This window comes from Tachyglossus aculeatus, chromosome 8 (genome assembly GCF_015852505.1).
Source record: "Tachyglossus aculeatus isolate mTacAcu1 chromosome 8, mTacAcu1.pri, whole genome shotgun sequence".
NCBI lineage: Eukaryota > Metazoa > Chordata > Mammalia > Monotremata > Tachyglossidae > Tachyglossus > Tachyglossus aculeatus.
This window is the reverse complement of record NC_052073.1, coordinates 35,742,184-35,763,549: the sequence shown is the minus strand read 5'-3', so window position 1 is coordinate 35,763,549 and position 21,366 is coordinate 35,742,184. Positions and strand designations below refer to the sequence as shown.

The following is a 21,366-nucleotide window of genomic DNA, read 5'->3' as shown; positions in this document are numbered from 1 at the left end:
TCGACCGCGCGGCCTAGCTGGGAGGAGAGCCTGGGCGTCGGGAGGATCTGGATTCTGAGCGTGGCGTCGGAGGTCGCGGGTTCAAATCCCAGCTCGGCCACTGGTCAGCTGGGTGGCTTTCATTCATTCAATCGTATTTATCGAGCGCTTACTGTGTGCAGAGCGCTGGACTGAGCGCTTGGGAAGTCCAAGTTGGCAACATCGAGAGACGGTCCCTACCCAGCAGCGGGCTCACGGTCTAGAAGGGGGAGGCAGACGACAAAACCAAACGCATTAACAAAATAAAATAAGTAGAATAGATAGGTACAAATAGAGTAATAAATCATCATCATCATCAATCGTATTTATTGAGCGCTTACGGTGCGCAGAGCACTGGACTAAGCGCTTGGGAAGTCCAAGTTGGCAACATCTAGGGACGGTCCCTACCCGACAGTGGGCTCAAAGTCTAAAAGGGGGAGACAGAGAACAAAACCAAACCTACTAACAAAATAAAATAAATAGGATAGATAGGTACAAGTAAAATAAATAATCAATAAATAGAGTAATAAATACATACAAACATATATACAGGTGGTGTGGGGAGGGTTCTCTCATCTGCAAAATGGGGATTAATCCATCAATCAATCGATCGTGTTTATTGAGCGCTTGCTGTGTGCGCTCTGGACCTATTCTATTCTATTTATTTTATTTTGTTAATATGTTTGGTTTTGTTCCCTGTCTACCCCTTCTATTCATTCGATCGTGTGCTTTGGGCGAGTCGCTTCCCTTCTCTGGGCCTCGGTTCCCTCATCTGCAAAATGGGGATTAATCCATCAATCAATCGATAGTGTTTATTGAGCGCTTACTGTGTGCGCTCTGGACCTATTCTATTCTATTTATTTTATTTTGTTAACATGTTTGGTTTTGTTCTCTGTCTCCCCCTTCTATTCATTCGATCGTGTGCTTTGGGCGAGCCGCTTCCCTTCTCTGGGCCTCGGTTCCCTCATCTGCAAAATGGGGATTAATCCATCAATCAATCGATCGTGTTTATTGAGCGCTTGCTGTGTGCGCTCTGGACCTATTCTATTCCATTTATTTTATTTTGTTAATATGTTTGGTTTTGTTCCCTGTCTCCCCCTTCTATTCATTCGATCGTGTGCTTTGGGCGAGCCGCTTCACTTCTCTGGGCCTCGGTTCCCTCATCTGCAAAATGGGGATTAATCCATCAATCAATCGATCGTGTTTATTGAGCGCTTGCTGTGTGTGCTCTGGACCTATTCTATTCCATTTATTTTATTTTGTTAATATGTTTGGTTTTGTTCCCTGTCTCCCCCTTCTATTCATTCGATCGTGTGCTTTGGGCGAGCCGCTTCACTTCTCTGGGCCTCAGTTCCCTCATCTGCAAAATGGGGATTAATCCATCAATCAATCGATCGTGTTTATTGAGCGCTTGCTGTGTGCGCTCTGGACCTATTCTATTCTATTTATTTTATTTTGTTAATATGTTTGGTTTTGTTCCCTGTCTCCCCCTTCTATTCATTCGATCGTATGCTTTGGGCGAGCCACTTCCCTTCTCTGGGCCTCGGTTCCCTCATCTGCAAAATGGGGATTAATCCATCAATCAATCGATCGTGTTTATTGAGCGCTTACTGTGTGCAGGGCGCTGGACTAAGCGCTTGGGAAGTCCAAGTTGGCAACATCTAGAGACGGTCCCTACCCAGCATTCATTCAATCGTATTTATTGAGCGCTTACTGTGCGCAGGGCACTGTACTAAGCGCTTGGGAAGTCCAAATTGGCAACATACAGAGACGGTCCCTGCCCAACAGTGGGCTCACAGTCTAAAAGGACTGTCCTCCCGGGAGACAGACTTGCCAATGGATCCCGGTGTCCTGGATAATAATAATGGCATTTTTTAAGCGCTTACTATGTGCCCAGCACTGGTCTAAGCGCTGGGGAGGTTACAAGGTGATCAGGTTGTCCCACGGGGGGCTCACAGTCCCCATCCCCATTCTCCAGATGAGGGAACTGAGGCCCAGAGAAGTCGAGCGACTTGCCCGAAGTCACCCAGCTGACAAGTGGCGGTAAAGGGGGAGACGGAGAACAAAACCAAACAGACTAACAAAATAAAATAAATAGGATAGATATGGACAAGTAAAATAAATCAATAAATAGAGTAATAAATATGTATAAACATATATACATATATACAGGTGCTGTGGGGAAGGGAAGGAGGTAAGATGAGGGGGATGGAGAGGGGGATGAAGACTGTGAGCCCCCCGTGGGACAACCTCATCACCTTGTATCCCCCCCAGCGCTTAGAACAGTGCTGGGCACATAGTAAGCGCTTAACAAAAACCATCATTATTATCCCGGCCCCACTGCTGGGTGACCTCGGGCCGGTCGCTTCGCCTCTCTGGGCCTCCGGTCCTCCATCTGGAAAATGGGGGATGAGTGGATAATAATACCGGCATTTGTGAAGCGCTTACTACGTGCAAAGCACCGTTCTAAGCGCTGGGGAGGATACAAGGTGATCAGGTGGTCCCACGGGGGGCTCACGGTCTTCATCCCCATTTTACGGATGAAGGAACTGAGGTACGGAGAATAATAATAATGATAGCATTTGTTAAGCGCTTACTATGTGCAAAGCACGGTTCTAAGCGCTGAAGCACTGTTCTAAGCGCTGGGAAGTTTAGTGGGATGCCCAAAGTCAGCGTGGCTCAGTGGAAAGAGCCCGGGCTTTGGAGTCGGAGGTCACGGGTTCGAATCCCGGCTCCGCCAACTGTCAGCTGGGTGACTTTGGGCGAGTCACTTCACTTCTTTGGGCCTCAGTTCCCTCATCTGTAAAATAGGGATGAAAACCATGAGCCCCCCGTGGGACAACTTGATCACCTTGTAACCTCCCCAGCGCTTAGAACAGTGCTTTGCACATAGTAAGCGCTTAATAAAATGCCATCATTATTACAAGGCGATCAGGTTGTCCCACGGGGGGCTCACAGTCTTAATCCCCATTTTACAGATGAGGTAACCGAGGCCCAGAGAAGCGAAGTGACTTGCCCAAAGTCACAGAGCTGACAATTGGCAGAGCCGGGATTCGAACCCATGAACTCTGACTCCAAAGCCTGGGCTCTTTCCAGCGCTCAGAACAGTGCTTCGCACATAGTAAGCCCTTAATAAATGCCATTATTATTATTACTACATTACTATTAATAATGGCATTTATTAAGCGCTTACTATGTGCAAAGCACCGTTCTAAGCGCTGGGGAGGTTACAAGGTGATCAGGCTGCCCCACGGGGGGCTCACTGTCTTAATCCCCATTTTACAGATGAGAGAACTGAGGCCCAGAGACGTGAAGTGACTTGCCCAAAGTCCATTACTAATTACTAATATTAGTCTAATATTAGTCTATATAATTACTATACAATTATATCATCATCAATCGCATTTATTGAGCGCTTACTATGTGCAGAGCACCGTACTAAGCGCTTGGGAAGTACAAATTGGCAACATATAGAGCCAGTCCCTACCCAACAGTGGGCTCACAGTCTAAATTATTATATAATAACTATATAATTACTAATATAGTCTAATATAGTCTATTACTATTACTAATTATAATTACTATTATCATTACTACGTTGCCCGGGCCACAGTGGGCTCACAGTCTAAATTATTATATAATAACTATATAATTACTAATATAGTCTAATATAGTCTATTACTATTACTAATTATAATTACTATTATCATTACTACGTTGCCCGGGCCACAGTGGGCTCACAGTCTAAATTATTATATAATAACTATATAATTACTAATATAGTCTAATATAGTCTATTACTATTACTAATTATAATTACTATTATCATTACTACATTGCCCGGGCCGTAGCGAGCGCTTCAAAAATACCACGATTATTAGGGTTATAAACTCCATAAAAAAAAGATGAGCGGGTGGTGGGAGTCCAAGAGGGTTTCCGGGGTGGAGGCCTCAGTTTCCCCTCCTCCGTGGGAACAGGGGGTGGGCTGGGAGCGGGGAGGTCACCGAGGTCACCGTGGACAAGTTGTCCCAGACGGGCAGGTGGGAGACATTATACGCTTGTCAGAGTTGTGGACCCCCTTCCTTCCCCTCTCCTTTCCTCGACCTCCCCCTGCCCCTGGTTTTGGAGAGGAGTCGGACCCCCCTACAAGCCCCCCAACAAATCCCCCCATAATAATAATAATAATTATTATTATTATTAATTATTATTAATAATAATAATGCCCCCGCCATCCCCCCATCTTACCTCCTTCCCTTCCCCACAGCACCTGTATATATGTATATATGATTGTACATATTTATTACTCTATTTATTTATTTATCTTACTTGTACATTTCTATCCTATTTATTTTATTTTGTTGGTATGTTTGGTTCTGTTCTCTGTCTCCCCCTTTTAGACTGTGAGCCCACTGTTGGGTAGGGACTGTCTCTATGTGTTGCCAATTTGTACTTCCCAAGCGCTTAGTACAGTGCTCTGCACATAGTAAGCGCTCAATAAATACGATTGATTGATTGATTAATAATAATAATAATATGTGTTAAGCACTTACTCTGTCACAGGCACTGTACTAAGCGCCGGGCTGGAACCGAGCCAATCGGATCTCTGCCCTGTCCCCCACAGCTTGTCCGCTGAGTGACCTTGGGCCAGTCACTTCACCTCTCTGAGCCTCAGTTCCCTCATCTGTAAAATGGGGATTAAGTCTGTGAGCCCCCCGGGGGGCGACATGGTTACCTTGTATATACCCCAGCGCTTAGAACAGTGCTTGGCACATAGTAAGCGCTTAATAAATGCCGTTATTATTATTATTATTATTATAGTTGCCATCCCCACTGGACAGATGAGGGAACTGAGGCTCAGAGAGGTGAAGTGACTGGCCCAAGGTCACTCAGCGGACAAGGGGCGGGGCCGCGATTAGGACCTGCATATTAGAATCTGTATGTTTGTACGGCTTTATTACTCTTATTTTACTTGTACATTCATTCATTCATTCAATCGTATTTATTGAGCGCTTCCCGTGTGCAGAGCACTGGACTAGGCGCTTAGGAAGTCCAAGTTGGCAACATCTAGAGACGGTCCCTACCCAACAACAGGCTCACACACCTGTATATATTTGTACATATTTATTATTCTATTTATTTTACTTGTATATATCTATTCTACTTATTTTATTTTGTTAATATGTTTGGTTTTGTCGTCCGTCTCCCCCTTCTAGACTGTGAGCCAACTGTTGGGTAGGGCCCGTCTCTAGATGTTGCCAACTTGGACTTCCCAAGCGCTTAGTACAGTGCCCTGCACACAGTAAGCGCTCAATAAATATGATTGATTGATTGATAGAATAGCACATATTTACTATTCTATTTATTTTACTTGCACATATTTACTATTCTATTTATTTTGTTAATGATGTACATCTAGCTTTATTTCTATTTACTCAGATGACCTGACACCTGTCCATATGTTTTGTTTTGTGGGCCCCAAGTGGGACAACCTGATCACCTTGTAACCTCCCCAGCGCTTGGAACAGTGCTTTGCACATAGTAAGCGCTTAATAAATGCCATTATCATCATCATCATCAAGGTTTTTTCTGTTTATTCTGATGACTTGATACCCGTCCACATGTTTTGTTTAGTCGTCCGTCTCCCCCTTCTAGACTGTGAGCCCACTGTTGGGTAGGGGCCGTCTATATATGTTGCCAACTTGGACTTCCCAAGCGCTTAGTACAGCGCTCTGCACACAGTAAGCGCTCAGTAAATATGACTGACTGAATGAATGAATGAATGTAGCTTTATTTCTATTTATTCTGATGACTTGACACCCGTCCACATGTTTTGTTCTGTCGTCTGTCTCCCCCTTCTAGACTGTGAGCCCGTTGTTGGGTAAGGACCGCCTTATATGTTGCCAACTTGGACTTCCCAAGCGCTTAGCACAGCGCTCTGCACACAGTAAGTGCTCAATAAATACGACTGAATGAATGAATGAATGAATCTAGCTTTATTTCCATTTATTCTGATGATTTGACACCCGTCCACATGTTTTGTTTTGTCGTCCGTCTCCCCCTTCTAGACTGCGAGCCCACAGTTGGGTAGCGACCGTCTCTATATGTTGCCAACTTGGACTTCCCAAGCGCTTAGCACAGTGTTCTGCACACAGTAAGCGCTCAATAAATACGATTGAATCAATGAGTGAATGAATCTAGCTTTATTTCTATTTATTCTGATGACTTGACACCCGTCCACATGTTTTGTTTTGTCGTCTGTCTCTCCCTTCTAGCCTGTGAGCCCGCTGTTGGGTCGGGACCGTCTCTAGATGCTGCCAACTTGGACTTCCCAAGCGCTTAGTACAGTGTTCTGCACACAGTAAGCGCTCAATAAATACGATTGAATCAATGAGTGAATGAATCTAGCTTTATTTCTATTTATTCTGATGACTTGACACCCGTCCACATGTTTTGTTTTGTCGTCCGTCTCCCCCTTCTAGCCTGTGAGCCCGCTGTTGGGTCGGGACCGTCCCTAGATGCTGCCAACTTGGACTTCCCAAGCGCTTAGCACAGCGCTCTGCACACAGTAAGCGCTCAATAAATACAATTGAATGAATGAATCTAGCTTTATTTCTATTTATTCTGATGACTTGACACCCGTCCACGTTTTGTTTTGTCGTCTGTCACCCCCTTAACATCTGTCAACGTCTGTCAACCCCATAACATATTTATTACTCTATTTATTTATTTATTTATTTTGCTTGTCCATATCTATCCTATTTATTTTATTTTGTTAGTATGTTTGGTTTTGTTCTCTGTCTCCCCCTTTTAGACTGTGAGCCCGCTGTTGGGTAGGGACTGTCTCTATATGTTGCCAATTTGTACTTCCCAAGCGCTTAGTACAGTGCTCTGCACATAGTAAGCGCTCAATAAATACGATTGATGATGATGATTGAATGAATGAATGAATATATACGATTGAATGAATGAGTGAATACGCAGAGAAACAGCTCCGCCTGCTGGCAGTTCCCAGCACTGCCTCAGCCCAGTGCGACTAGTGCTATTTATTGGGCGCCTCCGGTGTGTAGGGCGCTGTACTGAGCGCCTGGGAGAGTCCTAAAAAGAGCAACAGAACAGAGTGGGTAGACCCGGTCCCTGCCCACCGTGAGTTGACAGTCTAGAGGGGGAGACGGATATTAACATAAATCAATCCTTCGGTGGTATTTATTGAGCGATTCCTATGTGTACAGGCCTGTACTGAGCACTCGGACAGTCAGAGCAATACAATCAATCAATCAATCAATCAATCAATCGTATTTATTGAGCGCCTACTATGTGCAGAGCACTGTACTAAGCGCTTGGGAAGACAGTGGAGTTGGAAGACCCGATCCCTGCCCCCAGTGAGCTGACAAGTGGCGGAGGTAGGATTAGAACCCACTGTTGGGTAGGGACTGTCTCTCTATGTTGCCAATTTGTACTTCCCAAGCGCTTAGTACAGTGCTCTGCACATAGTAAGCGCTCAATAAATACGATTGATGATGACGATGATGATGATTAGAACCCAGGGCCTTCTGATTCGTTCATTCATTCAATCGTATTTATTGAGCGCTTACTGTGTGCAGAGCACTGTACTAAGCGCTTGGGAAGTCCAAGTTGGCAACATAGAGAGACGGTCCCTACCCAACAGTGGGCTCACAGTCGAGAAGGGGGAGACAGAGAAGGAAACGCCTGGGCTCTCCCCACCCCGCCACGTGAGGGGCTTTTCTCGCCCAATTTACGGGAGGAAAAACTGAGGATAACAATAATAATAATAATGATGGCATTTATTAAGCGCTTACTATGTGCAAAGCACTGTTCTAAGCGCTGAGGTTACAAGAATAATAATAATAATAATGGCATTTATTAAGCGCTTACTATGTGCAAAGCACTGTTCTAAGCGCTGAGGAGGTTACTATAGTAATAATAATGATGTTGGCATTTATTAAGCGCTTACTATGTGCAAAGCACTGTTCTAAGCGCTGAGGTTACAATAATAATAATGATGGCATTTATTAAGCGCTTACTATGTGCAAAGCACTGTTCTAAGCGCTGAGGAGGTTACAATAATAATAATAATGATGTTGGCATTTATTAAGCGTTTACTATGTGCAAAGCACTGTTCTAAGCGCTGAGGTTACAATAATAATAATAATGGCATTTATTAAGCGCTTACTATGTGCAAAGCACTGTTCTAAGCGCTGAGGAGGTTACAATAATAATAATAATGATGATGGCATTTATTAAGCGCTTACTGTGTGCAAAGCACTGTTCTAAGCACTGAGGTTACAATAATAATAATAATGGCATTTATTAAGCGCTTACTATGTGCAAAGCACTGTTCTAAGCGCTGAGGAGGTTACAAGATGATCAGGTTTTCCCCCGGGGGGGCTCACAGTCTTCATCCCCATTTTCCAGATGAGGTCACTGAGGCCCGGAGAAGTGAAGTGACTTGCCCAAAGTCACACAGCTGGCAATTGGCGGAGTGGGGATTTGAACCCGTGACCTCCGACTCCAAAGCCCGGGCTCTTTCCATTGAGCCACGCTGCTTCTCCTCATCAGAAGCTTTGCACAGTGCTTTGCACATAGTAAGCGCTTAATAAATGTGTGGCTCAGCAGAAAAGAGCACGGGCTTTGGAGTCAGAGGTCATGGGTTCAAATCCCCACTCCGCCAATTGCCAGCTGCGTGACTTTGGGCAAGTCACTTCACTTCTCTGGGCCTCAGTTCCCTCATCTGGAAAATGGGGATGAAGACTGTGAGCCCCCCGTGGGACAACCTGATCACCTTGTTAACCTCCCCAGTGCTTAGAAAAGTGCTTTGCACATAGTAAGCGCTTCATAAATGCCATTATTATAGAGAAGCAGCGTGGCTCAGCGGAAAGAGCCCGGGCTTTGGAGTCAGAGGGCACAGGTTCAAATCCCGGCCCCGCCAATTGTCAGCTGTGTGACTTTGGGCAAGTCACTTCACTTCTCTGGGCCTCAGTTACCTCATCTGTCAAATGGGAATGAAGATTGTGAAACCACCCGATCACCTTGTAACCTCCCCAGCGCTTAGAACAGTGCTGTGCACATAGTAAGCGCTTAATAAATGCCATTATTATTATTATTGTTATTATTATGCCCAGGGGGTGGGGGCATCCATGCGGAGAAGGCCGGGGGCGTCTATGAGGAGAAAGCCGGCGGCCGAGGGCATCCATGAGGAGAAGCCTGGGGGCCGGGGACAACCATGAGGAAAAGCCCCATGGCGGGGGCATCCCTGAGGAGAAGCCCGAGGGCAGGGGGCATCCCTGAGGAGAAGCCCGAGGGCAGTGGGGAATCCCTGAGGAGAAGCCCGAGGGCAGGGGGCATCCCTGAGGAGAAGCCCGAGGGCAGGGGGCATCCCAGAGGAGAAGCCCGAGGGCAGGGGGCATCCCAGAGGAGAAGCCCGAGGGCAGTGGGGCATCCATGAGGAGAAGCCCGAGGGCAGTGGGGAATCCCTGAGGAGAAGCCCGAGGGTAAGAGGCATCCCTGAGGAGAAGCCCGAGGGTAAGAGGCATCCCTGAGGAGAAGCTTGAAGGCAAGGGGCATCCCTGAGGAGAAGCCCGAGGGCAGGGGGCATCCATGAGGAGAAGCCCGAGGGCAGGGGGCATCCATGAGGAGAAGCCCGAGGGCAGGGGGCATCCATGAGGAGAAACCCGAGGGCAGGGGGCATCCATGAGGAGAAACCCGAGGGCAAGGGGCATCCCCGAGGAGAAGCCCGAGGGCCGGGGGTTATCCCTGAGGAGAAGCCCGAGGGAAGGGGCATCCCTGAGGAGAAGCCTGAGGGCAGAGGGCATCCATGAGGAGAAACCTAGTGGGCAGGGGGTGTTCCTGAGGAGAAGCCCGAGGGCAGGGGGCATCCATGAGGAGAAGCCTGAGGACAGGGGACATCCATGAAGAGAAGCCTGAAGGCAAGAGGCATCCCTGAGGAGAAGCCCGAGGGCAGGGGGCATCCCTGAGGAGAAGCCTGAGGGAAGGGGCATCCCTGAGGAGAAGCCTGAGGGCAGAGGGCATCCATGAGGAGAAACCTAGTGGGCAGGGGGTGTTCCTGAGGAGAAGCCCGAGGGCAGGGGGCATCCCTGAGGAGAAGCCCGAGGGCAGGGGGCATCCATGAGGAGAAGCCCGAGGGCAGGGGGCATCCATGAGGAGAAGCCGAGGGCAGGGGGAATCCATGAGAAGCCCGAGGGCAGGGGGCATCCCTGAGGAGAAGCTTGAAGGCAAGGGGCATCCATGAGGAGAAGCCTGAGGGCAGGGGGCATCCCTGAGGAGAAGCCCGAGGGCAGGGGGCATCCATGAGGAGAAGCTTGAAGGCAAGGGGCAACCCTGAGGAGAAGCCCAAGGGCAGGGGGCATCCCTGAGGAGAAGCTTGAAGGCAAGGGACATCCATGAGGAGAAGCCTGAGGGCAGAGGGCATCCATGAGGAGAAACCTAGTGGGCAGGGGGTGTTCCTGAGGAGAAGCCCGAGGGCAGGGGGCATCCCTGAGGAGAAGCCTGAGGACAGGGGACATCCATGAAGAGAAGCCTGAAGGCAAGAAGCATCCCTGAGGAGAAGCCCGAGGGCAGGGGGCATCCATGAGGAGAAATCTGGTGGTCTGGGGGCGTCCCTGAGGAGAAGCCCGAGGGCAGGGGGCATCCATGAGGAGAAATCTGGTGGTCTGGGGGCGTCCCTGAGGAGAAGCCCGAGGGCAGGGGGCATCCCTGAGGTGAAGCCCGAGGGCAGGGGCCATCCATGAGGAGAAGCTTGAAGGCAAGGGGCAACCCTGAGGAGAAGCCCGAGGGCAGGGGGCAACCCGGTGGAGAAGCCCGAGGGCAGGGGGCATCCCTGAGGAGAAGTCCAAGGGCAAGGGGCATCCATGAGGAGAAGCCTGAGGGCAGGGGCCATCCATGAGGAGAAGCCCGAGGGCAAGGGGCATCCATGAGGAGAAGCCCGAGGGCAGGGGGCATCCATGAGGATAAGCCTGCGGGCAGTGGGGAATCCATGAGGAGAAGCCTGCGGGCAGTGGGGAATCCATGAGGAGAAGCCCTAGGGCAGGGGGCATCCCTGAGGAGAAGCCCGAGGGCAGGGGGCATCCCTGAGGAGAAGCCCGAGGGCAGGGGGCATCCCTGAGGAGAAGCTTAAAGTCAAGGGGCATCCATGAGGAGAAGCCCGAGGGCAGGGGGCATCCATGCGGAGAAGCCCGAGGGCAAGAGGCATGCCAGAAGGGAACTGAGACAGGGGGCCTCCTCTGACCCCAGTTCTTGCTCAATTTTTATTATTATTATTATTTAATGGTATTTTAAAAATATACCTTCTTTTTTAAACCAAAAATAGTGTACTAAGCGCTGGGGGAGATAATAATAATGACGATATTTGTTAAGTGCTTACTATGTTTAAAGCACCATTCTAAGCGCTGGGGAGGTTCCAAGGTGATCAGGTTGTCCCACAGGGGGCTCATAGTCTTCATCCCCATTTTATGGATGAGGGAACTGAGGTCCAGAGAATAATAATAGTAATAATAATGATGGTATTTATTAAGCGCTTACTATGTGCAAAGCACTGATCTAAGCGCTGGGGAGGTTACAAGGTGATCAGGTTGTCCCACGGGGGGCTCACAGTCTTCATCCCCTCTTTACGGATGACAGATCTGAGGTCCAGAGAATAATAATAATAATGATGGTATTTATTAAGCACTTACTATGTGCAAAGCACTGTTTTAAGTGCTGGGATAGATACAAGGTGATCAGGTTGTCCCACGTGGGGCTCTAATAAGCGCTTACTATGCACTGTTCTAAGCGCCGGGATAGATACAAGGTGATCAGGTACATATTTATTACTCTATTTATTTATTTATTTTACTTGTACATATCTATTCTATTTATTTTATTTTGTTAGTATGTTTGGTTTTGTTCTCTGTCTCCCCCTTCTAGACTGTGAGCCCACTGTTGGGTAGGGACTGTCCCTATATGTTGCCAACTTGTACTTCCCAAGCGCTTAGTCCAGTGCTCTGCACACAGGAAGCGCTCAATAAATACGATTGATTGATTGATCAATCAGGTTGTCCCGCGTGGGGCTCTAATAAGCACTCTCTATGCACTGTCCTAAGCGCCGGGATAGATACAAGGTGATCAGGTTGTCCCACGTGGGGCTCTGATAAGCGCTTACTATGCACTGTTTTTAAGCGCCGGGATAGATACAAGGTGATCAGGTACATATTTATTACTCTATTTATTTATTTTACTTGTACATAACTATTCTATTTATTTTATTAGTATGTTTGGTTTTGTTCTCCGTCTCCCCCTTTTAGACTGTGAGCCCGCTGTTGGGTAGGGGCCGTCTCTAGATGTTGCCAACTTGGACTTCCCAAGCGCTTAGTCCAGTGCTCTGCACACAGGAAGCGCTCAATAAATACGATTGATTGATTGATCGATCAGGTTGTCCCCTGTGGGGCTCTAATAAGCGCTTACTACGCACTGTTCTAAGCGCCGGGATTGATACAAGGTGATCAGGTTGTCCCACGTGGGGCTGTAATAAGCGCTTACTATGCACTGTTCTAAGCGCCGGGATAGATACAAGGTGATCAGGTTGTCCCACGTGTTTCGGGACACGCTATTGAGCACAGTAAGCGCTCAATAAATACGATTGATTGATTGATTGATCAGGTTGTCCCACGTGGGGCTCTAATAAGCGCTTACTATGCACTGTTTTAAGCGCTGGGATAGATACAAGGTGATCAGGTTGTCCCACGTGTTTCGGGACACGCTATTGAGCACAGTAAGCGCTCAATAAATATGACTGATTGATTGATTGATCAGGTTGTCCCACGTGGGGCTCTAATAAGCGCTTACTACGCACTTTTCTAAGCGCCGGGATTGATACAAGGTGATCAGGTTGTCCCACGTGGGGCTGTAATAAGCGCTTACTATGCACTGTTCTAAGCGCCGGGATAGATACAAGGTGATCAGGTTGTCCCACGTGTTTCGGGACACGCTATTGAGCACAGTAAGCGCTCAATAAATACGATTGATTGATTGATCGATCAGGTTGTCCCACGTGGGGCTCTAATAAGCGCTTACTATGCACTGTTTTAAGCGCTGGGATAGATACAAGGTGATCAGGTTGTCCCACGTGGGGCTGTAATAAGCGCTTACTATGCACTGTTCTAAGCGCCGGGATAGATACAAGGTGATCAGGTTGTCCCACGTGTTTCGGGACACGCTATTGAGCACAGTAAGCGCTCAATAAATACGATTGATTGATTGATCGATCAGGTTGTCCCACGTGGGGCTCTAATAAGCGCTTACTATGCACTGTTTTAAGCGCTGGGATAGATACAAGGTGATCAGGTTGTCCCACGTGTTTCGGGACACGCTATTGAGCACAGTAAGCGCTCAATAAATATGACTGATTGATTGATTGATCAGGTTGTCCCACGTGGGGCTCTAATAAGCGCTTACTACGCACTTTTCTAAGCGCCGGGATTGATACAAGGTGATCAGGTTGTCCCACGTGGGGCTGTAATAAGCGCTTACTATGCACTGTTCTAAGCGCCGGGATAGATACAAGGTGATCAGGTTGTCCCACGTGTTTCGGGACACGCTATTGAGCACAGTAAGCGCTCAATAAATATGACTGATTGATTGATTGATCAGGTTGTCCCACGTGGGGCTCTAATAAGCGCTTACTACGCACTTTTCTAAGCGCCGGGATTGATACAAGGTGATCAGGTTGTCCCACGTGGGGCTGTAATAAGCGCTTACTATGCACTGTTCTAAGCGCCGGGATAGATACAAGGTGATCAGGTTGTCCCACGTGTTTCGGGACACGCTATTGAGCACAGTAAGCGCTCAATAAATACGATTGATTGATTGATCGATCAGGGTGTCCCACGTGGGGCTCTAATAAGCGCTTACCACGCACTGTTCTAAGCGCCGGGATTGATACAAGGTGATCAGGTTGTCCCACGTGGGGCTGTAATAAGCGCTTACTATGCACTGTTCTAAGCGCCGGGATAGATACAAGGTGATCAGGTTGTCCCACGTGTTTCGGGACACGCTATTGAGCACAGTAAGCGCTCAATAAATACGATTGATTGATTGATCGATCAGGTTGTCCCACGTGGGGCTCTAATAAGCGCTTACTATGCACTGTTTTAAGCGCTGGGATAGATACAAGGTGATCAGGTTGTCCCACGTGTTTCGGGACACGCTATTGAGCACAGTAAGCGCTCAATAAATATGATTGATTGATTGATCGATCAGGTTGTCCTACGTGGGGCTCTAATAAGCGCTTACTACGCACTGTTCTAAGCGCCGGGATTGATACAAGGTGATCAGGTTGTCCCACGTGGGGCTCTAATAAGCGCTTACTATGCACTGTTCTAAGCGCCGGGATTGATACAAGGTGATCAGGTTGTCCCACGTGGGGCTGTAATAAGCGCTTACTATGCACTGTTCTAAGCGCCGGGATAGATACAAGGTGATCAGGTTGTCCCACGTGTTTCGGGACACGCTATTGAGCACAGTAAGCGCTCAATAAATACGATTGATTGATTGATTGATCAGGTTGTCCCACGTGGGGCTCTAATAAGCGCTTACTACGCACTGTTTTAAGCGCTGGGATAGATACAAGGTGATCAGGTTGTCCCACGTGTTTCGGGACACGCTATTGAGCACAGTAAGCGCTCAATAAATACGATTGATTGATTGATTGATCACGTTGTCCCACGTGGGGCTCTAATAAGCACTTACTATGCACTGTTCTAAGCGCCGGGATTGATACAAGGTGATCAGGTTGTCCCACGTGGGGCTGTAATAAGCGCTTACTATGCACTGTTCTAAGCGCCGGGATAGATACAAGGTGATCAGGTTGTCCCACGTGGGGCTGTAATAAGCGCTCACTATGCACTGTTCTAAGCGCCGGGATTGATACAAGGTGATCAGGTTGTCCCACGTGTTTCGGGACACGCTATTGAGCACAGTAAGTGCTCAATAAATACGACTGATTGATTGATTGATCAGGTTGTCCCACGTGGGGCTCTAATAAGCGCTTACTATGCACTGTTCTAAGCGCCGGGATTGATACGAGGTGATCAGGTTGTCCCACGTGGGGCTCTAACAAACGCCATCATTTATTATTATTATTTGTTATTATTATTATTACCCGCCGGGCAGCCCCGCTTGTCCCCCATCGGACGGTCCGGCGGAGGCCGGGGAAGGGGCTACTTGAGGTCAGGGGCGGAGGAGCCGAGGTAGAGGCGCAGGTCGGCGGCGGTGGAGCGGACGATTTTGGCCGGGAGGGTCTCCTTGTTGAGCTCCACGAAGGCCGCGTGCCGGTGGCAGCCCCCGAAACAGTAATAGTAGTCCCCGCCCTGCGACCCCTCGATCCACAGGACGTCGATCGGGGGCACCCGCTCCGGTGCGGCCTGGGGAAGAAGGCAAGCGGACCATCAAACCGTCTATCAAGACCACTTCCTATTTTGGTAAACGGTATTTGTGAAGCGCTTACTGAGCGTCGGGCACCGCGGCGCGGCTCAATGGAAAGAACGCGGGCTTTGGAGTCCGAGGTCGTGGGTTCGAATCCCGGCCTCGCCAGCTGTCATGTGGGTGACTTTGGGCCGGTCGCTTCCCTTCTCTGGGCCTCGGCGACCTTAGAAAAGCAGCGTGGCTCAGTGGACAGAGCACGGCTTTGGAGTCAGAGGGCGTGGATTCGAATCCCGGACCCACCAGTCATCGGCTGGGTGACTTTGGGCCGGTCGCTTCACTTCTCTGGGCCTCGGCGACCTTAGGGAAGCAGCGTGGCTCAGTGGGCAGAGCACGGCTTTGGAGTCAGAGGTCGTGGGTTCGAATCCCGGCCCCGCCAGCTGTCGGCTGGGTGACTTTGGGCCAGTCGCTTCACTTCTCTGGGCCTCGGTGACCTTAGGGAAGCAGCATGGCTCAGTGGACAGAGCACGGCTTTGGAGTCAGAGGTCGTGGATTCAAATCCCGGCCCCACCAGCTGTCGGCTGGGTGACTTTGGGCCAGTCGCTTCACTTCTCTGGGCCTCGGTGACCTTAGGGAAGCAGCATGGCTCAGTGGACAGAGCACGGCTTTGGAGTCAGAGGCCGTGGGTTCGAACCCCGGCCCTGCCAGTTGTCGGCTGGGTGACTTTGGGCCGGTCGCTTCACTTCTCTGGGCCTTGGCGACCTTAGAGAAGCAGCGTGGCTCAGTGGGCAGAGCACGGCTTTGGAGTCAGAGGTCGTGGATTCGAACCCCGGCCCCGCCAGTTGTCAGCTGGGTGACTTTGGGCCAGTCGCTTCCCTTCTCTGGGCCTCGGCGACCTTAGGGAAGCAGCGTGGCTCAGTGGACAGAGCACGGCTTTGGAGTCAGAGGTCGTGGATTCAAATCCCGGCCCCGCCAATTGTCAGCTGGGTGACTTTGGGAGAGTCACTTGACTTCTCTGGGCCTCAGTTACCTCATCTGGAAAATGGGGATTAAAACTGTGAGCCCCCGGTGGGACAACCTGATCACCTTGTAACCACCCCAGCGCTTAGAACGGTGCTCGGCACATAGTAAGCGCTTAACAAATACCATTATTATTATCTGGAAAATGGGGATGAAGACTGTGAGCCCCCCATGGGACAACCTGATCACTTTGTAACCTCCCCGGCGCTTGGAACAGTGCTTTGCACATAGTAAGCGCTTAATAAGTGCCATCATTATTATTATTACTAAGCGCTGGGATATTCATTCATTCATTCAATCGTATTTATTGAGCGCTTACTGTGTGCAGAGCACTGGACTTGGGGGTAGACAGAAGCAGCGTGGCTGAAGGGAAAGATCCCGGGCTTGGGAGTCAGAGGTCGTTGGTTCTTATCCCGGCTCCACCACTTGTCAGCTGGGTGACTTTGGGCAAGTCACTTCACTTCATTCATTCATTCAATCGTATTTATTGAGCGCTTACTCTGTGCAGAGCACTGGACTAAGCGCTCGGGAAGCCCAAGTCGGCAACATCTAGAGACGCTCCCTACCCGACAACGGGCTCACGGTCTAGAAGGGGGAGACGGACGACAAAACCAAACACGTGGTCGGGTGTCAAGTCGTCAGGATAAACAGAAGTAAAGCTCGATGCACATCGCCGACAAAATAAATAGAACAGGAAATATGGACAACTAAAATAAATAGAGTAATAAATAAAATCAGCTACCTCTTCTGTAAAATGGGGATGAAGACTGTGAACCCCAAGGGGGACAACCGGATTACCTTGTTTCTATCCCAGTGCTTAGAACAGTGCTTGGCACATAGTAAGCGCTTAACAAATACCCAAATTATTTATTATTATTTATTATTATCAGGCAGGACCCAGTCTTAATGCAGAAGCAGCGTGGCTGGGTGGCAAGGGCCTGGGGGTCGGAGATCATGGGTTCAAATCCCAGTCTGCTGTGTGACTTTAAGCAAGTCACTTCCCTTCTCTGGGAACTCAGTGACCTCATCTGGAAAATGGGGATGAAGCCTGGGAGCCTCACGCCGGACAGGGCCTGTATCCAACCTGTTGAGTTTGCATCTCCCCCAGCGCTTAGTACAGTGCCTGGCAAAGAGTAAGCACTTGGCAAGTACCATATTCATTCAATCGTATTTATTGAGCGCTTACTGCGTGCAGAGCACTGTACTAAGCGCTTGGGAAGTCCAAGTTGGCAACATAAAGAGACGGTCCCTACCCAACAGCGGGCTCACAGTCTAGAAGGGGGAGACAGACAACAAAACATGTGGACGGGTGTCAAGTCATCAGAATAAATAGAAGTAAAGCTAGATGGACATCATTAACAAAATTAATAGAACATATCACCATTCACGCAGTAAGCATCTTACCTCCTTCCCTTCCCCACAGCACCTGTATAAATGTATATATGTTTGTACATATTTATTACTCTATTTATTTTACTTGTACATATCTACTCTATTTTATTTTGTTAGTATGTTTGGTTTTGTTCTCTGTCTCCCCATTTTAGACTGTGAGCCCACTGTTGGGTAGGGACTGTCTCTAGATGTTGCCAACTTGTACGTCCCAAGCGCTTAGTACAGTGCTCTGCACACAGTAAGCGCTCAATAAATACGATTGATGATGATGATCTGTATATATGTTTGTACATATTTATTACTCTATTTTACTTGTACATATTTATTCTATTTATTTTACTTTGTTAATATGTTTTTTTTGTTGTCTGTCTCCCCCTTCTAGACTGTGAGCCCGCTGTTGGGTCAGGACCGTCTCTAGATGCTGCCAACTTGGACTTCCCAAGCGCTTAGTACAGTGTTCTGCACACAGTAGGCGCTCAATAAATACTTTTGAATTGAAAATGCTGTTGGATTGGACTCTCCCAAGCACTTAGTACATACAGTGCTTTGCACACAGTAAGCGCTCAGTAAATACGACGGAATGAAGATCCCATAATTATTATTATTATTACTGTACTGAGCATTTGGGAGAGTCCAATAGTTAGACACGTTTGCTGCCCTCAAGGGGCAGCTAGTCCACTGGGTGCACAGCACTGTGCTAAGCGCTTGGGAGAGTCCAATAGAATGGGTAGACATCATCCCTGCCCTGGAGGAGTTGGCAGTGTCTATTGTGTGAAGAGCGCTTGGGAGAGTCCAATAGAGTGGGTAGACATCATCCCTGCCCTGGAGGAGTTGGTAGTGTCTACTGTGTGCAGAGCACTGTGCTGAGCACTTGGGAGGAGCTGGCAGTGTCTGCTGTGTGCAGAGCACTGTGCTGAGCGCTTGGGAGAGTCCAATAGAGTGGGTAGACATCATCCCTGCCCTGGAGGAGCTGGTAGTATTTACTGTGTGCAGAGAGCTTGGGAGAGTCCAATAGAGTGGGTAGACGTCATCCCTGCCCTGGAGGAGCTGGCAGTGTCTACTGTGTGCACAGCACTGTGCTGAGCGCTTGGGAGGAGTTGGCAGTGTCTACTGTGTGTAGAGCACTGTGCTGAGCGCTTGGGAGAGTCCAATAGAATGGGCAGACATCATCCCTGCGCTGGAGGAGCTGGCAGTATTTATTGTGTGCTGAGCACTTGGGAGAGTCCAATAGAGTGGGTAGACATCATCCCTGCCCTGGAGGAGCTGGCAGTGTCTACTGTGTGCACAGCACTGTGCTGAGCGCTTGGGAGAGTCCAGTAAAGCCTCCCCCTGCCCGCCACACCCTTCCAGTTGGAAGGATGGGGGGGGTTGGTCTCACCTGGATGGTCTTGACGAGGCTCTTCACCTTGGCGGGGTCCAGCACGGAGGGCAGGGGCCGGATGAGGACGCTTAGCGGAATGTTGTGCACAGCAGTGATGCTCCCGGAGTGGATGCTGGGGGGCTCCGGATCCTCCAGGGGGCGCTGCGGGGCTCCACCGCCCTCCACTGCGCCTGCGCCGATACCTTCCCCAGCACCGTTGGCCTCCACTGCGCCTGCGCCCTCCCGCAGCCCCATCCTGCCCCCTAATGGCCACGGGCCGCCGCCGCCGCAGGGACTTTAACCACCCGCTGGGACTGTACCATTCGTCGCGAAGGGGAGGACGCCATCCACAAAGAAACCTCCCCCGGTGCCCCGAAGATGGATCCGTCCTCCAAATAGCCTCTAAATCCAGATTAAAAAGGTTTAGAGTCATCTGGGTTTTGGGGGTCCCCTTTCGGGCGGCAGGGTTGGGGGATTTCTCTGCTGTCTTTTTTGCCTCCCCCCCCCCGGGAGAGGCGGGGTGGGCGCGCCCGGCTGGTGGGAGGGGGCCGAGTCAGCGTGAGTCAGCAGTACCACCCGCCCCCGCCCCCCGGGGAGGAGAGGATGACTCAGCGGCGCCTCCCGCCCCGCCCTCCGGGGAGGGAAGCATTCATTCACTCGTATTGATTGATTCATTCAATCAATCGTATTGATTGAGCGCTTACTGTGTGCAGAGCATTCATTCACGTCATTCAATCGTATTGATTGAGCGCTTACTGTGTGCAGAGCATTCATTCACTCATATTGATTGAGCGCTCATTGTGTGCAGAGCATTCATTCATTCATTCAATCGTATTGACTGAGCGCTTACTGTGTGCAGAGCATTCATTCACTTCATTCAATCGTATTGACTGAGCACTTACTGTGTGCAGAGCATTCATTCACTTCATTCAATCATATCGATTGAGCGCTTACTGTGTGCAGAGCATTCATTCATTCATATTGATTGAGCACTTATTGTGTGCAGAGCATTCATTCATTCAATCGTATTGCTTGAGTGCTTACTGTGTGCAGAGCACTCATTCATTCAATCGTATTGATTGAGCGCTTACTGTGTGGGGAGCATTCATTCATTTTTTCAATCGTATTGATTGAGCACTTACTGTGTGCAGAGCATTCATTCATTCATTCAATCGTATTGATTGAGCGCTTACGGTGTGCAGAGCATTCATTCATTCATTCAATCGTATTGACTGAGTGCTTACTGTGTGCAGAGCATTCATTCATTCAATCATATTGATTGTTTACTGTGTACAGAGCATTCATTCATTCAATCGAATTGATTGAGCGCTTACTGTGTGCAGAGCATTCGGGAAGCGCTCAGTAAATATGACCGATGGATTTGACAGGCCGTCAGCTCATTGTGGGCAGGGAACGTGCCCACCGACTGGGCTGTAGCGGACTCCCCCAGGCGCTTAGTACAGAGCTCTGCACACGAGAGGCGCTCAGTAAATACCATCAGGGGACTGAAGTGATGGCAGTAAGGACCGGTTTCCAGACCAATGGTCCAGTTCCAGGCCACGCCCACAGGACACTCCCATTGGTCCAGATTAAGGCCACGCCCACAACTGACCGCATCCCCATGCCCATTGGTCCATATTCAGGCCACGCCCACACACGACGATCATTGGTCCAGATTCAGGCCACACCCACACACCATGCTCATTGGTCCAGATCCAGGCCATGCCCACAGCCGACCAATCAATCAATCATATTTATTGAGCGCTTACTGTGTGCAGAGCACTGTACTAAGCACTTGGGAAGTCCAAGTTGGCAACATATAGAGATAGTACGTACCCAACAGTGGGCTCACAGTCTAGAAGGGGGAGACAGAGAACAAAACCAAACATATTAACAAAATAAAATGAATAGAATAGATATGTACAAGTAAAATAGAGTAATAAATCTGTACAAACATATATACATATATACAGGTGCTGTGGGGAAGGGAAGGAGGTAAGACGGTGGGGATGGGGAGGGGAACGGGGGGGAGAGGAAGGAGGGGGCTGAGTGTGGGAAGGCCTCCTGGAGGAGGTGAGCTCTCAGCAGGGCCTTGAAGGGAGGAAGAGAGCTAGCTTGGCGGATGGGTAGAGGGAGGGCATTCC

The 21,366-nt window shown here is 49.2% G+C and overlaps 1 protein-coding gene across 2 annotated transcripts; it reads right to left on the bottom strand.

Annotated features, from left to right (window-relative positions):
• Positions 1–204: 204 nt before the first annotated feature.
• SRXN1 (sulfiredoxin 1) lies at positions 205–19,848 on the bottom strand. 2 transcript variants are annotated; one of them, XR_005452147.1, is made up of 3 exons: positions 19,241–19,848; positions 15,191–15,452; positions 205–238 (listed from the first exon to the last, which is right to left on the bottom strand). XR_005452147.1 is itself a non-coding variant. In XM_038750570.1 (2 exons), exons 1-2 carry the CDS (start codon positions 19,475–19,477, stop codon positions 15,249–15,251), a joined length of 441 nt encoding a protein of 146 aa, XP_038606498.1. In that variant the 5' UTR covers positions 19,478–19,848; the 3' UTR covers positions 15,145–15,248. The 2 variants fall into 2 exon arrangements, 1 of the variants encoding a protein (XP_038606498.1); XM_038750570.1 differs by lacking the exon at positions 205–238 and having other exon boundaries at positions 15,145–15,452.
• Between the last annotated feature and the right edge of the window lie 1,518 nt (positions 19,849–21,366).